The 16,819-nt window shown below is 47.5% G+C and overlaps 1 protein-coding gene across 1 annotated transcript in view; it reads left to right on the top strand.

The window, feature by feature from the left end:
• The window catches only part of kmt2ca (lysine (K)-specific methyltransferase 2Ca), a 196,657-nt gene that overhangs the window by 91,912 nt on the left and 87,926 nt on the right, over positions 1-16,819 (top strand). Inside the window, exons 8-12 of the mRNA XM_053624820.1 lie at positions 844-1,006; positions 1,145-1,316; positions 3,698-3,812; positions 8,672-8,844; positions 12,452-12,618. Coding sequence (XP_053480795.1) covers positions 844-1,006; positions 1,145-1,316; positions 3,698-3,812; positions 8,672-8,844; positions 12,452-12,618 — 790 coding nt within the window. The remainder of the gene's footprint in view (positions 1-843; positions 1,007-1,144; positions 1,317-3,697; positions 3,813-8,671; positions 8,845-12,451; positions 12,619-16,819) is intronic.

Below are 16,819 nucleotides of genomic sequence, written 5' to 3'. Positions count from 1 at the left end.
GGACTCATCTTGGGTAGCAGTGTGGGAATTTTGGACTCATCTTGGGTAGCAGTGTGGGAATTTTGGACTGAGGTAGCAGTGTGGGAATTGTGTGTGGGTAGCACACACAAGTGTGGGTAGCAGTGTGGGAATTTTGGACTCATCTTGGGTAGCAGTGTGGGAATTTTGGACTGAAGTAGCAGTGTGGGAATTTTGGACTCATCTTGGGTAGCAGTGTGGGAATTTTGGACTGAGGTAGCAGTGTGGGAATTGTGTGTGGGTAGCACACACAAGTGTGGGTAGCAGTGTGGGAATTTTGGACTCATCTTGGGTAGCAGTGTGGGAATTTTGGACTGAAGTAGCAGTGTAGGAATTTTGGACTCATCTTGGGTAGCAGTGTGGGAATTTTGGACTCATCTTGGGTAGCAGTGTGGGAATTTTGGACTGAAGTAGCAGTGTGGGAATTTTGGACTTATCTTGGGTAGCAGTGTGGGAATTTTGGAGTGAAGTAGCAGTGTGGGAATTTTGGACTCATCTTGGGTAGCAGTGTGGGAATTTTGGACTCATCTTGGGTAGCAGTGTGGGAATTTTGGACTGAGGTAGCAGTGTGGGAATTTTGGACTGAAGTAGCAGTGTGGGAATTTTGGACTCATCTTGGGTAGCAGTGTGGGAATTTTGGACTGAGGTAGCAGTGTGGGAATTTTGGACTGAAGTAGCAGTGTGGGAATTTTGGACTCATCTTGGGTAGCAGTGTGGGAATTTTAGACTTTTGTGATTTGACTTTGATTTGACTACTGATTTGTAATTTTATTTGTTTTGCTTTTGTGTGTGTGTGTGTGTGTGTGTGTGTGTGTGTGTGTGTAGTATTGTGCATATTGTAAGCGCCTTGGAGCCTCCATTAAGTGCTGTGAGGAGGGCTGTAGCCGCTCCTACCATTTCCCCTGTGCTGCTGCTGCCGGCACCTTCCAGGACGTCAGGACATACACGCTCCTCTGTCCCGACCACATCCAGCTCGCCCTCGTGCGATGTGAGTCATTCCCTGCTCTCACACACACACACACCCACACACACTTTCTGTGATGACTGTTACTAGCCTTCCTTTATTATGAAATATCATATCCATGTATAATTTTCTGAAAGATAAATGGTTGCGTTTCTCTCTCAGATAAGGACGATGTGAAGTGCCTGGTGTGTGACAGTCCCGGTGATCTGCATGACCAGCTCTTCTGCACTACGTGTGGTCAACACTACCATGGTGCATGTCTGGAAGTTGTGGTCACGGCGTTAAAGAGGGCGGGCTGGCAGTGTCCCGACTGTAAAGTCTGCCTCACGTGCAGGTGAGCTAGTTCCTGATCTGCGGACCGGTACTGAACCGGCGCGCGTTCGATGATCGTCTGCCAAAGCTCTGTTATATTCTCGTTTTCTCTGACAGCAGTTCGTGCCGCAGTTTGTGTTATTGTTTCTATAGTAACTGTAAATGGATAAAACGTATGAGAGGTCATTTTTGATGAAAGAAGACATTCTTAACATGGGAAAATAAAGCGCTCCGAGATGATCAGATAAAGTGGGACTTTATGATCAGCCGGTCATTTGATCAGATACAAAGAGACTTCAGTGGTGTTTCCTCAGTAGTCAGGACAGCGATGATGTAACGCGATCAGAAATAATTGGCTTCAGGAACGTGTGCACTAGTGCTTTCAGGCTGGTTGTAGGACCTGGACTGTAAATCCAGGAACCTTTTTAGATCCTGCTACAGAGATTTTCCGAGCTGTTGAAGTGGAACCTGCCGTGCCGTACAAGAACAAACTGGAAAAAGGGAAGAAAAGCAAGTAATTAAGCTTTAGAAGTTTAATAGCAGAGGCGGTACAGCATGAACAGAAATGTACAAACATTATGTGATATTTTGAGGTTTTTTTCCCCTCTACAAGCAGAAAGGAAAAATTAAGCACAGAAGATTGTGATCTCAAGACGCATCAAGGAAAGGCGTGAAATTACGCCCTGTGTCTGGTTTAATACGATAATTAATGCTAACTTCATAAGCACAACATTTTAGGTGGGATTTTACATGGGTGGGGAATTTTGGACTCAACTTGGATGGCAATCCAAGAATTTTTGACTTAAGTAGCAGTTTGGGAATTTTGGTTTTAAGTAGCAGTTTGGGAATTTTAGACTCAATTTCAGGAACAGTTTGGGAATTTTGGACTCAGCTTCAGGAACAGTTTGGGGAATTTTGGACTCAACTTCGGGAACAGTTTGGGGAATTTTGGACTCAACTTCGGGAACAGTTTGGGGAATTTTGGACTCAGCTTCAGGAACAGTTTGGGAATTTTGGACTCAACTTGAGTAGCAGTTTGGGGAATTTTGGACTCGATTTCAGGAACGGTTTGGGAATTTTGGACTCAACTTCAGGAACAGTTTGGGGAATTTTGGACTCAGCTTCAGGAACAGTTTGGGGAATTTTGGACTCAGCTTCAGGAACAGTTTGGGGAATTTTGGACTCAGCTTCAGGAACAGTTTGGGGAATTTTGAACTCAGCTTCAGGAACAGTTTGGGGAATTTTGGACTCAGCTTCAGGATCAGTTTGGGGAATTTTGGACTCAACTTCAGGATCAGTTTGGGAATTTTGGACTCAACTTCAGGATCAGTTTGGGAATTTTGGACTCAGCTTCAGGATCGGTTTGGGGAATTTTGGACTCAGCTTCAGGATCGGTTTGGGAATTTTGGACTCAACTTCAGGATCGGTTTGGGAATTTTGGACTCAGCTTCAGGATCAGTTTGGGGAATTTTGGACTCAACTTCAGGAACAGTTTGGGGAATTTTGGACTCAACTTCAGGAACAGTTTGGGAATTGTGGACTTTATTAGTGATTTGACGTCAGCAGCTCAGAGTTTGCTAACAGTTCTGGTTCCTGCAGTTCTTTAGGAACACTTCCACAGGAATTGTGTCATTTTGGATATTTGTGTGATCCTTTAGTTCCTGGTTGGAATTGCACCTAATAAAATGAATAACTGGTCATTTGCTTCTGGAGAGGGACGATTGGAAAAAGACGAGCAAAAAACAACCCCAAATATTCCGTTTATTTCAAAAACTTTTATTTATTTATTGATTGATTGACAGACTGAAATGCTCTGAGGAGCTGGAGGAGGCTTTACTCTCTCGCTCGCTCGCTCGCTCACACTCTCTCTCCACAGCTGTAAATATCACATGATGTTCCCATTTAATGGATCTGCATCAGGTTGAAAAACACGTTCCTGGATCCCGAACGTGATGAAGGTCCGGTCTCCAGCCGTTCCTCTGTACCCGTCTGAGCTCCTCAGGGTTCTGTCAGTGTTCCGTAAATCTCACGTTTGCAGCCCCTCTGATTTAAATTCATCACCTGGTTTGGACTCGCAGCTGCCAAAGCGCCGTTTCTCACGGAGTGCGTTTAATGACTCGTTCGTTTGGCTGCTTAAGCAACGAACGCCATCTCCATCAGCCGGAGAGCGTCGTCTGAGGCGCGTAATGAAGCCGTCACGTGGAGTTTGCAGATGGCGGTCCCTGGGTGGAACGGCTTATTCAATTAGACGAACGGCAAATCGCTGCCACTTGTCATTATTAGCAGAGATAATTTATCGGATCGAGTCTCTCCGTTTGAAGCCGGTTGCTGTTTTACAGTTTGTTTGTTTTTTAAGCACACCGTGGTGTTATGTGATTAACTTTTATTGTCGTTTGCTTTCAGGAATCCTGGGGAGGACAGCAAGATGCTGGTGTGTGACATGTGTGACAAAGGATATCACACGTTCTGCCTGGAGCCTGTAATGGACTCCCTCCCTACCGGTGGCTGGAGGTGTAAGGTAAGCAGTGTGATGAAGACCACCCACACACTGAGAGAGAGAGAGAGAGAGAGAGAGAGAGAGACGGCGAGAGAGAGAGCTGGTTTTTTGACCTCACTATCTTGGGGATTGAGATGTCCATGGTATAATAACCTAGTTTAAACACGTCATGGTTTTAAACGATATGTACATAAATGAAATGTAAACGCAGTACAGGCCTGCCTTGCGTAAACAATCATAAATGAATGACGTGATCACATGAGAGCGCTGCCTTTTAACGTCGGCCATTTAAAAAAAAAAAAACGTCAGATCAACGAAGCTCCCTGGAAGCCCCGCCCCCTCCCGTCGTCTCACGCGAGTGAGCCGAAAGCTGCGTCCTCGCCGTTCTGTCACGCTCCTCCGAGTTCGTTGAAATAAAATAAAATCGTTCGACGTGCATTAGACCAGTGTACCGTAAAACAACAGCAGTTCGCTGTGTCGAACGTTTTCGACCGAACAGCTAGTCAGAAACGAGGGACTTGTCTGTTTTAGTGAAGGTGGAGACCCTGGAAACGTTTAAACGCACAGTTTTTCTACGGTAGTGCGAATGAAAACGTTTCCTCTGACGTAAACAGAAAAGGTCTGGGGGTAGTTTTGGTCAGCAACGGCGTGCGCTTTGCTGCGTTTGACCGAAGCTCTGTTGACACTAGTGCGTTTTCGTTTTAAAAATGCATAACCGTTGCTACGGTTACGCCTGTCGTCTACACTACCCGGGCGTTTTCGACCCTCGGAAACGGAGACTTTCGGAGACGCCGTTTTAGCTTGAAAACACTGCGCTGGTGTTTCAGTGTAAACAGACCAAAAGAAGGCGTGGCTCCGCCCACATTCGCCCCCTGACCGAGTCTTCCGGATCATCGCATATCCGTCCCTGATTCGTCAAGCCCCTACCGTATGACCGTTACGCTACCTCGACCGTATACACGACAACACGGAGACCGAACCGTAAGCTTTGCCGGCTTCGTCGTCGTTCTTATCAGCCGCTGTACGTGCGCGAGAGGCGAGCTACGATTAGAGCGCTCGCCAACAAATCTCATTTCAAGTGCCACACGGAACGCCGGTTTGGACTCGCAACCAGCTTCCCGTTTACACTTGTATGCGCATGCACGTGAATGGTGACGTGACGTGCGTTTTCGGTCGTGTAGCGTGAACGGAGATCGTTTCCGGAACGCCAGCGTGGACGAGGATCGTTTTCATTTTAAAACCCAAACGCAGTAGCGTAAACAGGACCTGAGTGAGGACCATTGTGCGAGTGGTGTGTTCAGTGCAGTCGCGTCACGGCTCAGGGAAACGGAGGTGCGAGTCCACAGGGGGACGGGTTGTGAAACCCATCCTGCGTTTATGGAGTGTCAAAGCTGGACACACATGGGATGAGAACCGTTGGTTGATGAGGTTAAAAAAGAAAAATAGACAGTAATAGATGGAAATACGTTCGAATCTGCATGGAAGAGTCATCAGAAGGAAGCCTTACCTGTGACCTGGTCACAGAAGTGAACGCCGAGGTCCTACGTCGTGACTGACCGGTAAACCGTAGCGTCCCTGCTCGGTGGAGGAATCTCACCACGTGCCATTTCCCCCAGGTTCTGAAAGTGAGAGTGGAAAAGTGTTAAGCGCTCACTCTCACTCACGCTCTCCGGGTGAAACTCTGTTGACCTGAATCCTGCAGCCGAGTTGACCATGTCTCTTACCTCCTCCTCCTCCTCCTCCTCCTCCTCTCTTCCTCCTCCTCTCTTCTCTCGTCTCGTCTGTGTTTAGCTGTCGGTGGAAAATAGCGTCTGTGCTTTTTAGTGCTGTTTTTCAGCCCTCGGGCAGGGCTAGACGAGGAACAGGAAGATAGAGAGCAGCAGCGTTTGTGTGTGTGTGTGTGTGTGTGAGAGAGAAAGAGGTCTGAATGTGTGCTGATGTGTGTTGACAGGTCGTACAGGTCGTGTGTGTGTGTGTGTGTGTGTGTGTGTGTGTGTGTGTGTGTGTGGAGAGTTCATGCTCTCACTGCTTTCAACACCTTTAGTGCTATTTACAGAAGCTCTCCCATTGGACCATGCTGCACGGAGGGGGGAAAAATCCAAACTCGGGAATATCGGAATTCTGGATGAATTCCTATGAGAGTTTTTCCATTGTGTAACGTTCCCTGAGAAGTAGGAGGAGCTTTCGAGATGCCTAGGACAACGATCCCGATTCGTTATTAATTATGAATGTATTTTTAAAGCTCTATTGTACAGTTTTTTTTAGTTAATCTGTATGGTGCTGTGGACTTGGGTAACCCCCCCCCCCCCCCCCACCGTCCCCCGCCAAGAAAAACGAAAGCGTTCCTAGTTATGACGTGTGTGTATCGACACAGAATCGTCATGCGTTTGGGAATTGTTTGGGAATATTCGGATTGTCCGTGTGCTCCGTTGGGAATATCGTTCTAACCTTCTGGCCCTTTACGGACAGACGCTGCTGTTCAGTCCTGCATGCCGAGAAGAAATGTTAATAATGTTGGCGCCCTCATTAACGGACAGATCAAAGCCTCTCAGTGGGAGTGTGAGTGTGTGTGAGCGCGTATGTGTGTGTCAGGAAGACTTACAGCCTGGCTCTGGCTCAGGCGGCTGCAGGAAATGGAAATGGAGGGATGTGAGCGGAGGAGGTGTGGAGGGATGCACTCGGGTTGTGTTGATTCCAGGCCGTGATTAGCAGCTGTCAGCCTTTTTTTTTTTTGGCTGTAATGAATCTCCTCCCTGTCGGTGCAGGAGAAAACACCCAGAGCTGCCAGAGTAAATTGAGTTATATGTGCTGTTTGCTCGCAGACCCACACGTGACGTCTGGGAGAGGAGAATAAGGAGACGTGGAACCTACCCTTGTTGGCTGTGTCTCTGTCAGTTTTGCTGCTGCTGCTTGAAGAAACAAAAAATTTCATTTCTTTTATTTTCTGTTATTTTATTTTGTTTTTCTTTTCTGTTCTTTTTTTTTTCTTTTCTTTTTAAATTCTTCTTCTTATTTTGAATTATTATAATCATTATTTCTTCTTCTTCTTCTTGAGTGTTTCCTGTGGTTTAGGGGCTGAATTGTTGCACGATCAGATGAGAGACTTCGCTAATGCACAGCAAACATGACGACAGCTGTGAAGGGATTTACGATCTGAAGCCTACTTTTGGCTCTGAGTACATTTTACTGTCCAAAGTGAAAAGCTTTAAGTCTGTGTGAACACAGCGCAGGGACGAACTGCTCAGAGACTCGCCGCTTACATCACAAATTCTTCTTCTTTTCACATCAGAAGATGTTTTGTAATGGCTGTAATGAAAAGAAGCTCCCGTTACGGATCCGCCCCCTCGTCCCGTTACGGATCCGCCCCCTCGTCCCGTCACGCGTCCGCCTCCACGTCCCGTCACGCGTCCGCCTCCACGTCCCGTCACGCGTCCGCCTCCACGTCCCGTCACGCGTCCGCCCCCTCGTCCCGTTACGCGTCCGCCTCCACGTCCCGTTACGGATCCGCCCCCTCGTCCCGTTACGCGTCCGCCTCCACGTCCCGTTACGGATCCGCCCCCTCGTCCCGTTACGCATCCGCCTCCACGTCCCGTTACGGATCCGCCCCCTCGTCCCGTTACGGATCCGCCCCCTCGTCCCGTTACGGATCCGCCTCCTCGTCCCGTCACGCGTCCGCCTCCACGTCCCGTCACGCGTCCGCCCCCTCGTCCCGTCTCGCGTCCGCCCCCTCGTCCCGTCTCGCGTCCGCCCCCTCGTCCCGTCACGCGTCCGCCCCCTCGTCCCGTTACGCTTCCGCCTCCTCGTCCCGTTACGCGTCCGCCCCCTCGTCCCGTTACGCTTCCGCCTCCTCGTCCCGTTACGCGTCCGCCCCCTCGTCCCGTTACGCTTCCGCCCCCTCGTCCCGTTACGCGTCCGCCCCCTCGTCCCGTTACGCGTCCGCCCCCTCGTCCCGTTACGCTTCTGCCTCCTCGTCCCGTTACGGATCCGCCTCCACCACAGAATGTCTTACCTGTCAGTGGTCTGCCACCCATATGACGCTCTGTCCTTGCACAGTATTTACCAGTGCTTTTCTTCATGTCAGATTTTTTTTTTTGATATAAAAAAAACAACAAAAAACGTTTGAGGGACAGTGACTCCGCCCCAAGTCCCTGATGTCCTCTGTTCTTTGTCCTGGACTAGCAGCATTTTGACACATCTCTCTCTCTCTCTGACTCTCTCTCTCTCTCTCTCTCTCTCTCTCTCTCTCTCTCTCACTCATGGTATTACAGCATATACCTGATCAGTAATAATAGAAAATTAGAGCGTTTAGCTCAGTGTTGTTCCGGAGCGTGTCTGTCTCCGTGTCATGGTCGTCGGCTGGACGTGAAGATTTTAGAGCAGATAAGAGCGCCTCTCTCTCTCTCTCTCTCTCTCTCTCTCTCTCTCTCTGTCTCTCTCTCTCTCTCTGAGGGCCTCCTTTGATGAGCTCGAAGTGGCCATTTTGAAAGCGTAATGAAATTTGCAGCATGGTGATCACATGCAGAGCTGCATGATGATGATGATGATGATGATGATGATGATGGTGATGATGATGATGGTGATGATGGTTTTCAGTCTCTGTGGGAACGTAATTACAGCCTAAGTGAATATAGATTGATTTTGGTGTTTGCCATGAATAATATGTATCACAGTGGAGAGAGAGAGAGCGAGCGAGAGGGGGGGGGGGGTGAAGTGTGCCTAATGTAAGGTTTTAAATGTATGGGTTTTTGTGCAGTGACGCAAAGCTTTTTAAAAATATTACACACTTAGCCACTTGTTGTTTAGTTCTGATGTTTATTCACTTTAAAAGGTCACGTAAAGTTCAGTAATCACAGTCAGTGTGTGTGTGTGTGTGTTTGCAGAACTGTCGGACGTGCGCACAGTGTGGTGCCCGGGCCCTGGGTCAGTGGACGTCCAGCAGCCTGTGTGACTGTTGCCAACAGCAACAACACCCTGCACCCATGTGTCATGTTTGTGGGCGGGGACAAGATTCAGACCTTCCCAAGGACACTCTCATATGCAACACCTGCAAAAGGTAAGAATTATGAAAAAATCCAGATTATCACAGATTCATGCACATTGGAGCATGAATAAGTGTATATATATATGTGTGTGTGTGTGTGTGTGTGTATTATATATTTATATATATATATATATATATATATATATATATATATATATATATATATATATATATATATATAATCTAGTGTGTGTATATAGCTAGTGTAGGTCCAGTGTTGGAGGCGTGGCCTCAAGTATGAAGGCGGAGCTGTATGGTTGAAGGAATCATAAGGGAAATGTGGTGCACTTTTGATTTTTAATGGGAACATTTCATTTTTAATGAAACCGTTGAAGTATTTACTGAAGCGAGTATAAACGTTTCTTATGCCGAACACTAACCTGGGCGATATTAGCTTCTGTAATCGTTAGCAACGTTAGCACCAAATGTGTTGGGACTGATCAACTGCTTTTAATAATAATTCCGTTAATTAACCGAGTGACTGAGTAAGTCATAAAGTAATGCAGTCAATTAAGTAAAGTAATTCAGTATTGTAAATCAGCAAATAAGCAGTTCTTTATATACGATAATAATATAAAATGTATTTATTAACAGTGAATAAGCTGGTAATTACGTCTTATTGCTGAGATGAAGGATTCCTCGTGTATGGTTTAAAAGTCACGTGTGCTCTCACAACGTCTCTTTAGACGTGATGTGCGTGTAATTTGTTGAGTAATTGGATGTCAATGATCGGATTCGGACGGCTCGGCCGAGGGGCGATGTAATCAGATCCTCGGGGGTGGGGTTGGGGGGTTGCATTTTAGGTTTGGGGTAGGGAAGGGAATCGCCGTGACGACCTCTCACCCTGCCTCGTGCCTGAGTGAGTTCGGCACAGCAGCTCTTCGCTCTTTGTGATCGATGCTGTGGGGTCAGGGGTCATAGAATTCGCCTCGGTGGGGTATTCGGGTTACACCGAGTTACGGTGGGTAAGAGAGCGAGTGGGTGGGCTTTCATTCACCGTGAAACGGAAATAACTGAATTATTTACTCTGTTCCGCCACGTTGCTCTCGGCGCGTGTCCGAGTTCCTGTCTAACGCACGCTCGCTTTATACGTCGACGTACACGATAGCACTTCAATTACCGTTAGTTTTATCTTAAACAGCTCTGGTTGATTATTTTCGTGTATTTATTTTAAATTCAGGTCCTGATGTGGAGCAGTGTGGTGTGTGGCTGTAGGAATGATTTCAGTATTAAATTATGTCTAAGTTTGACGTATTCCAAGGCAAAACAAATACGGATCCTCAAGTCACTACTTCATTTAGTTTTTTTTTATTTTTGTTTCAATTAAACCTTATATTTCTTGATGTACATAAAAGACTTTATACACACATACACATATATTTAATTCCACGTGTTTGATTGGAAAAATAATAATAAAAATGTGTTAAAATCCATCAAGTTGGGGGAAAAACTTCAATGCAGGTCTCACGTTTTATCTTTATTTATATATATATATATAATGTACACTTTTAAATTTTAAGGAATTTTATTTTTGAAGACAAAACGTTCAATATTAGAATTAATATTCGTCGGCTTTTTTCGGTTTTCAGTAATATGTTTTTGTAAACATCTGACCTTTAATGTTAGAATTGTTTTGTTTCCTTTACAGTTGTAAGTAATTATTATTATTATTATTATTATTATTATTATTATTATTAAATTTTTTTTCTTCCAATTATTTGTTTTTATTTCTCTGTAAAATAAGTTCCATCGAACTAATCGTTTTTATTTATTTATTTGTCTATTTATTTATTTATTTATTTATCTCCGGCTGCTAATGTTCCGTGAGCCGTTTGGTAGTGAAGCGTCATCTCGAGACGTGTCGTGTTACCGTAGAAATGTCTTCATGTATCAGGATATAATGTTGTTACGATCTCGCACATCACTTTACGCTCGCGATGATATCTCTGGTCAGAATTGAACTTCTCTAGATAAACCTGCTGTGACTTTATTTACATGCGTGCATCCCAGCAGGCTTATTCTCTAGTCCAGCTGTATTGAGTGCACTATGTAGGGTCTGTAATGCACTGGTTCCCCATGCAGTGAGCATGAAAAGGGAATAAAAGCCGTTTGGAATTGAACTGAATGGATGGGATGCAGCAGGAATGAATAAATAAATAAATAAATAAATAAATAAAGGGGGCCTGGGGGAATAAAAGAGGTGTAATATTACATTAAATTTAAATTATTATTAAATTAAATTTAATTATTTAAAATGTGTGTTTAAAACAGCAAAACGTTTGAAAGCATTCAGATTCAGGGGTTTAAACAGCTGGAACTGTAATGTGGTGAAGCGATGATGGCGTTTAGCCGCCGCCCCGTTGATGACGTCACGTCGTTGCTAATCGTCAGTGCCAGTATTTGCATTTCTGTTGTGGAAATCAGCTTCCGATTTACATAAGAGGGGGAGAGAGAGGGAGACAGAAGGAGGGAGAGGAAGGGGGAGAGAGAGAGAGAGAGAGAGAAGGAAGACGAAAGGAGGGAGAGGAAGGGAGAGAGAAGGAGAGAGAGAGACAGAAGGAGAGAGGGAGATAGAAGGAGGGAGAGAGAGAGGGGGGAGATAGAAGGAGGGAGAGAGGGAGAGGAAGGGGGAGGGAGGGGAGAGGGAGAGGAAGGGAGAAAGAGGGAGAGAGAGAGACAGGAGGAGAGAGGGAGACAGAAGGAAGGAGAGAGAGGGAGACAGAAGGAAGGAGAGAGAGGGAGACAGAATGAGAGAGATAGAAGGAGAGGGAGAGGTAGACCGAAGGAGTGAGGGAGATAGAAGGTGGGAGAGAGAGAGAGAGAGGGAGGGAGGGAGGGAGGAAGGGAGAGGGAGATAGAAGGAAGGTGAGAGAGGGAGATAGAAGGAGAGAGATAGAAGGAGAGGGAGAGGTAGACAGAAGGAGAGGGAAATAGAAGGAAGGAGAGAGAGGGAGATAGAAGGAGAGAGATAGAAGGAGAGGGAGAGGTAGACAAGGAGAGGGAGGTAGAAGGAGAGAGATAGAAGGAGAGGGAGAGGTAGACAGAAGGAGAGAGGGAGATAGAAGGAGAGAGGGAGATAGAAGGAGAGGTAGACAGAAGGAGAGAGGGAGATAGAGGGAGAGGTAGACAGAAGGAGAGAGGGAGATAGAAGGAGAGAGGGAGATAGAAGGAGAGGTAGACAGAAGGAGAGAGGGAGATAGAAGGTGGGAGAGAGAGGAAGGGAGAGAGACTTGGAGCAATGGAACATAAGGTGAAGGGGAAAAAACTATGTCTGTGTCTGTCTGTGTGTGTGTGTGTGTGTGTGTGTGTGTGTGTGTGTGTGGAGGCCTGAGGCTTCCCTGCAGCAAGATGTGCAGGAGAGAACCAGGTCCAGCTGTGAGCCATCCTTCAAATCCATACGCTTTAATAAACTCATCCCAAAGAGCTCTCACTATAGTGTGTGTGTGTGTGTGTGTGTGTGTGTGTGTGTGTGTGTGTGTGTGTGTGTGTGTGAGTGTGTGTAACACTGCCTCTCCCATTCCCTGTGTCTTTTTCTCCTTCTGTGTTCACCAGTAGGATTGGGAAATGGTCAGTAGTCAGAGCTGATGATGTGTGTGTTTTCTGTGCCCGTGTCTCTCAGGTGTGTTCACGTGGAGTGTGTGAAGCAGGACGGCTCGGGGCGCGGCGTACAGGTGCAGGACGGATACACGTGCAGCGCGTGTAAACAGGTGGACCAGGACAACACCGAATGTACTCGCATCCACGCCGTCCAGGACGCTGTACTCACTGATCCCGAGGCAGCGGAGGGTGAGTGTCTGCGCAATCACACACACACACACACACACACTCACACACACACAAGGCATGAACCCAGTAGAGTATAGTGCACATTATAGTTTATACCCTTCGGCCCCTCCCCCTTCCTCCTAGCCTATGAAGTGATGCGTATGCTGATGATGAACTCGCTCCAGCACCGATCACTTCATTCGAGTCATTTCAGGGCTAATCGATACGGCAAAAACATCACATCACGATCCTTAAACACTGTACCGTACACTGTGTGTCAGCGTATTACTGGTCCTGCCTTTTAATCTACTCTAAACATATATCAAAAGATCACGTAATAATACCGTCATTGCATATTTTACAAGAACCGGACGCATCATGACCCATCACGGACCTTGACGATTTTATCGGACGGATTTTAAGATGGCGTACAAACTTAACATCAAATCGAGCAGTTTATAATCGTCATTAAAAAAAACCCCCACAGACGATCTCGTAGACCCGTGTGACGTGACTTCATTCATCACTCGCCGTATCGACATTTCATCACTCGGTTATTGATTAGATTAGATCCGATTCGATTTTAGTCCTCGCGTCTGGTCCGGTGACGGAGACGTTTGCCGCGCCGTCGTCTTCCTCCGCTCTCGGCAGCACGGAGACGTGTGAGATCCCGAGCAGCTCTGTTTAACGGCTCTAGTTTAAAACCCGGGACTGCTGGAGAGACGAGCTTCGGCTGTATTTAATGAGTCGGGATTAAGAGATCTGAACCGTCTTTATGGATTTATTATCCGAGGGCTGGGGGACGTTTCCGTACGAGCTGGTCAAGGTGCCGGGTGTCGCGGCGGCGGTGTTTAGCCCTGAGAGAGCGGTGTTGAGCGTTTCAGTAGGACAGACACGTACTCGCAGACTCCAGTCTCCGGGATTGAGACTGACAGAGATGTAATGTGTTGGCCTCTCTGCTGTCACCGCTGTAATTATAGTGTCTTTGTCACGTCAGCTGTGCGTGTGTGTGTGTGTGTGTGTGTGTGTGTGAGAGAGCAGGTAGGCCGATAGAAAGCCGCTTTCGTACGGTCCTGTGCTCTGTATAGAGTGAACGGAGGAAACCCGACGTTAGTAAGGATCCTCCGAGGACGAGTCATTTGTTTTTTCCCCAACTGTCAGTGAAATAGCGTTGCGTGCGTGTTTTGAATACATCATAAATATCGTCGATTTGCATTTGATTTCCATGCGCATCGACTCATCAGCTTCGCACCGCCGCTTCTGTAGCGTGCAGATTTTCAAACCGTAAATAACAGTCCCTTCAGGTCGCAGACACGAGCGCGGAAATCGAGGAAACGCCGCGAAATTCGGACGAACGTGCGAGTTTTATCGATCTTTCTATTTCCATGACCGCAGGTTCGGGCCGAGACGCGTGATGTGACGTGGCGTCGTCACGACGCGCGTTCAGCCGAAGCCCTGTTCGATTCCCGTGCGCAGCTAAAAGGTCTCGTTTACCAACAAACGTCACCGTGAAAGACCGCGCGAAACTTTTTGCTCTGTCGTCATCACGCGCGAGTTAACGCCGAGGTCTACGCCGAGGTCTACGCCGAGGTCTACGCCGAGGTCTACGCCGAGGTCTACGCCGTATTCTGAACGAAGCCAGTCACGTACCGATCTGAGGATGCTAAAGGTCTCGTATCGGGTCGTATCAGATTCACAAACGTTCAATCGTATCGTGACGTGAGTAAGCCTGAGGTGTAGGCCTCGCTGAGTCTGGAATCACTCCGTCACGCACGAGTTCACTATTAATCGATTGTATTACGTATCCGCTTCCTCCACACACGTATGAGCGACATCGCGACTTGTCTTCAGCTAGGCTTAGCTAGCTAAATAAAACCCGAAACAAGCTGTGTTCTGTATTAAACACGCCACTAACGTAATATTTCCAGACTTCGTTGGTCCGTTAAACATCTTTTATTTATGTTTGCGTACGGAGTTTTCCTCTTCGGTGCCAGCTCTCGTGGTTAGTAAATGAAACCTACGTCTAGACCTCACTATAAGGCGACGTACGTTAGAGAGCGTGCGTAGAGGAGATTTGGGTCAACGTGCCGTGCTGGACCCGTGACGACCTCCCTCTCCTCGGATCCTGACCCTGCGAGCCGCGTCGTGGTTTTTGTCGCTCCGTGACCCCCCTGGACGTCCGAGCTGTGCGTGGACGTCCCGAGTCCATGGCTAGAACCCTTTCCGCGTCATTCGGCAGCTCTGAGAATAAACGCCGAAGCGTGTCGCTCCTGTCGGAGCAATGGTTTGTCGGCCGAGACTCGATTTTATTTATACGCCTCTTTTATTTCCAGGTAAAAACGGTGCGACGTTACAATTCGATAAATAAACCAATTTTTAAAAAAAAACGTGCGTGAATTGTCGTTTTACATTTCCGGAAGGCGTCTCCAGTGTCAGCGCCGTGTAACGGTCGGTGGCGAGTCACGTGTTTCTCGGATACGTGACAAGCTGCGCGTTTTTGTCTTTTTTGTGATCGTAGGAACGTGTTCCGAATACGTCATATGTAGCTCTAAACAGATTTTTTTTTTTTTTTTTTTAAAAGTTCGACTTGACGTCGTTTAATAGAATTCTTTCAAAGTCAGATCTCTGTAGTAGAAGAGGAATGAAACGGAAACTGGATTTTCAGGGTGGTAGCGGTAGCGCCGTTCCTTCTCACCACACCGCTGTTCGTTCCTTACTAATTGAATCCTAAATTGCTTCCCATCCAAATATCCAGGAAGTGCGAAGGTTCCTGCTAACCACGTCTGGACGGAAGAGATCTCTAGACCTCACGGAGGGTGCGAAAGAGAAAGGGGGGGGAAAAAAAACCCTGCATAACCGGCTCCCTGTATTCCCATCACCAGCTGGCGACCGATACTCGAGCCCCGGAACGCTAAACGACCCCATTACCGGGCCGTTATTACCGGGTCTAATGAAAACGCAGCCTTCCTCCGGGCCGACGCGGGGAGATAAATTGTGGTGTGGATACTCTGCGATTTCTTCCCCCCTGCAGTCTCTTATTCCCCGTGTGAATGTGTTTCTGTGTGTGGAGCGAGAGATGGTGGGTGGGTGTTGGCGTGAGTGGGCGCCGAGCCTCGAGGCGTCTTTGTGAGCCGGACGTGTTGGGCTTCGGCCAACCGCCTGGGAAAGAAGCAGTGCACTCGTTCCTTCTGCGGTTGCTCTCTCCGCAGGCGCCCTAGAGAGGGAGAGGAAGAAGGAGTTCGAAGTGTTAGAAGAAGCCTCCCTTCTTAAATCCTCAGCATAATTAACATGTAGATGACGTCGGGCATGGAAACCGGCGTCGCAGGCCTGCACTGAGGAGAACCATTTCTGTTTGGTCAGGGAGGTTGAGAAGATCCCAGCTGATGAAGCACACCATGGTGATTAAACAGCCTTCCACCAGAGCACTTACAAGCTCGCATACTCTCTAGGGTTCTGTTTTTCCCGTCACGTAGGACCGCTCCAGTACGGTTCTCCAGTGTGTGTTCTCTGGCATGAGTGTGCCAGTACGGGTTCTCCAGTACGAGGTCTGTGGCATGATTGCGCCAATGTGAGTTCTCCAGTATGAGTATGCCACGTGCAGGTTCTCCAGTTCGAGTTCTCCTGTATGAGATCTCCAGCATGAGTGTGCCAACGCGGGTTCTCCAGTACCGGTTCTCTAGTGCGATTTCTCCGGTACAAGTTGTTCGGCATGAGTGTGCCAGTGGGAGTTCTCCAGTTCAGCTTCTGCAGTATGAGTTCTCCAGCATAAGTGTGCCAGTACGAGTTCTATAGTGCGGGTTCTTCAGTCTGAGTTCTCCAGTACAAGTTCTTCACTATGAGGCCAGGGTTAGTTCTCCGGTACGAGTTTACCGGTGTAAGTGTACCAGTACGGTTTTGCCAGTACTTGAGTTCTCCACTCCAGCAGGCGTCGTCGTTAAGATTTCATGATGGTTTCCACGACTGCAGGAAGAAGCAGCTCCTCAAACTCATCCATCTCGGAATGAATGGGCTTTGGTCCGCCTCCTCCCTAGTGACCAATCCCAGGCTAGTTCACGTTACGCGTTTGTCCATGTGGAAGGAGTCTCCAGTGTCGGCGCTTTCTAACGGTCAGAGGTAAAGCTGTAACTCTTCTGACATGTAAGCGCATGACTCGACGTGTTTGATTCCTTCGTTTTCCCGTTTCCGGATTATTATCGTATGATGGTGGGATGTAACTAGGAGG

Source organism: Ictalurus furcatus, chromosome 1 (assembly GCF_023375685.1).
Source record: "Ictalurus furcatus strain D&B chromosome 1, Billie_1.0, whole genome shotgun sequence".
In the NCBI taxonomy this organism is placed as follows: Eukaryota; Metazoa; Chordata; class Actinopteri; order Siluriformes; family Ictaluridae; genus Ictalurus; species Ictalurus furcatus.
This window is presented reverse-complemented; position numbering and strand designations above follow the sequence as displayed.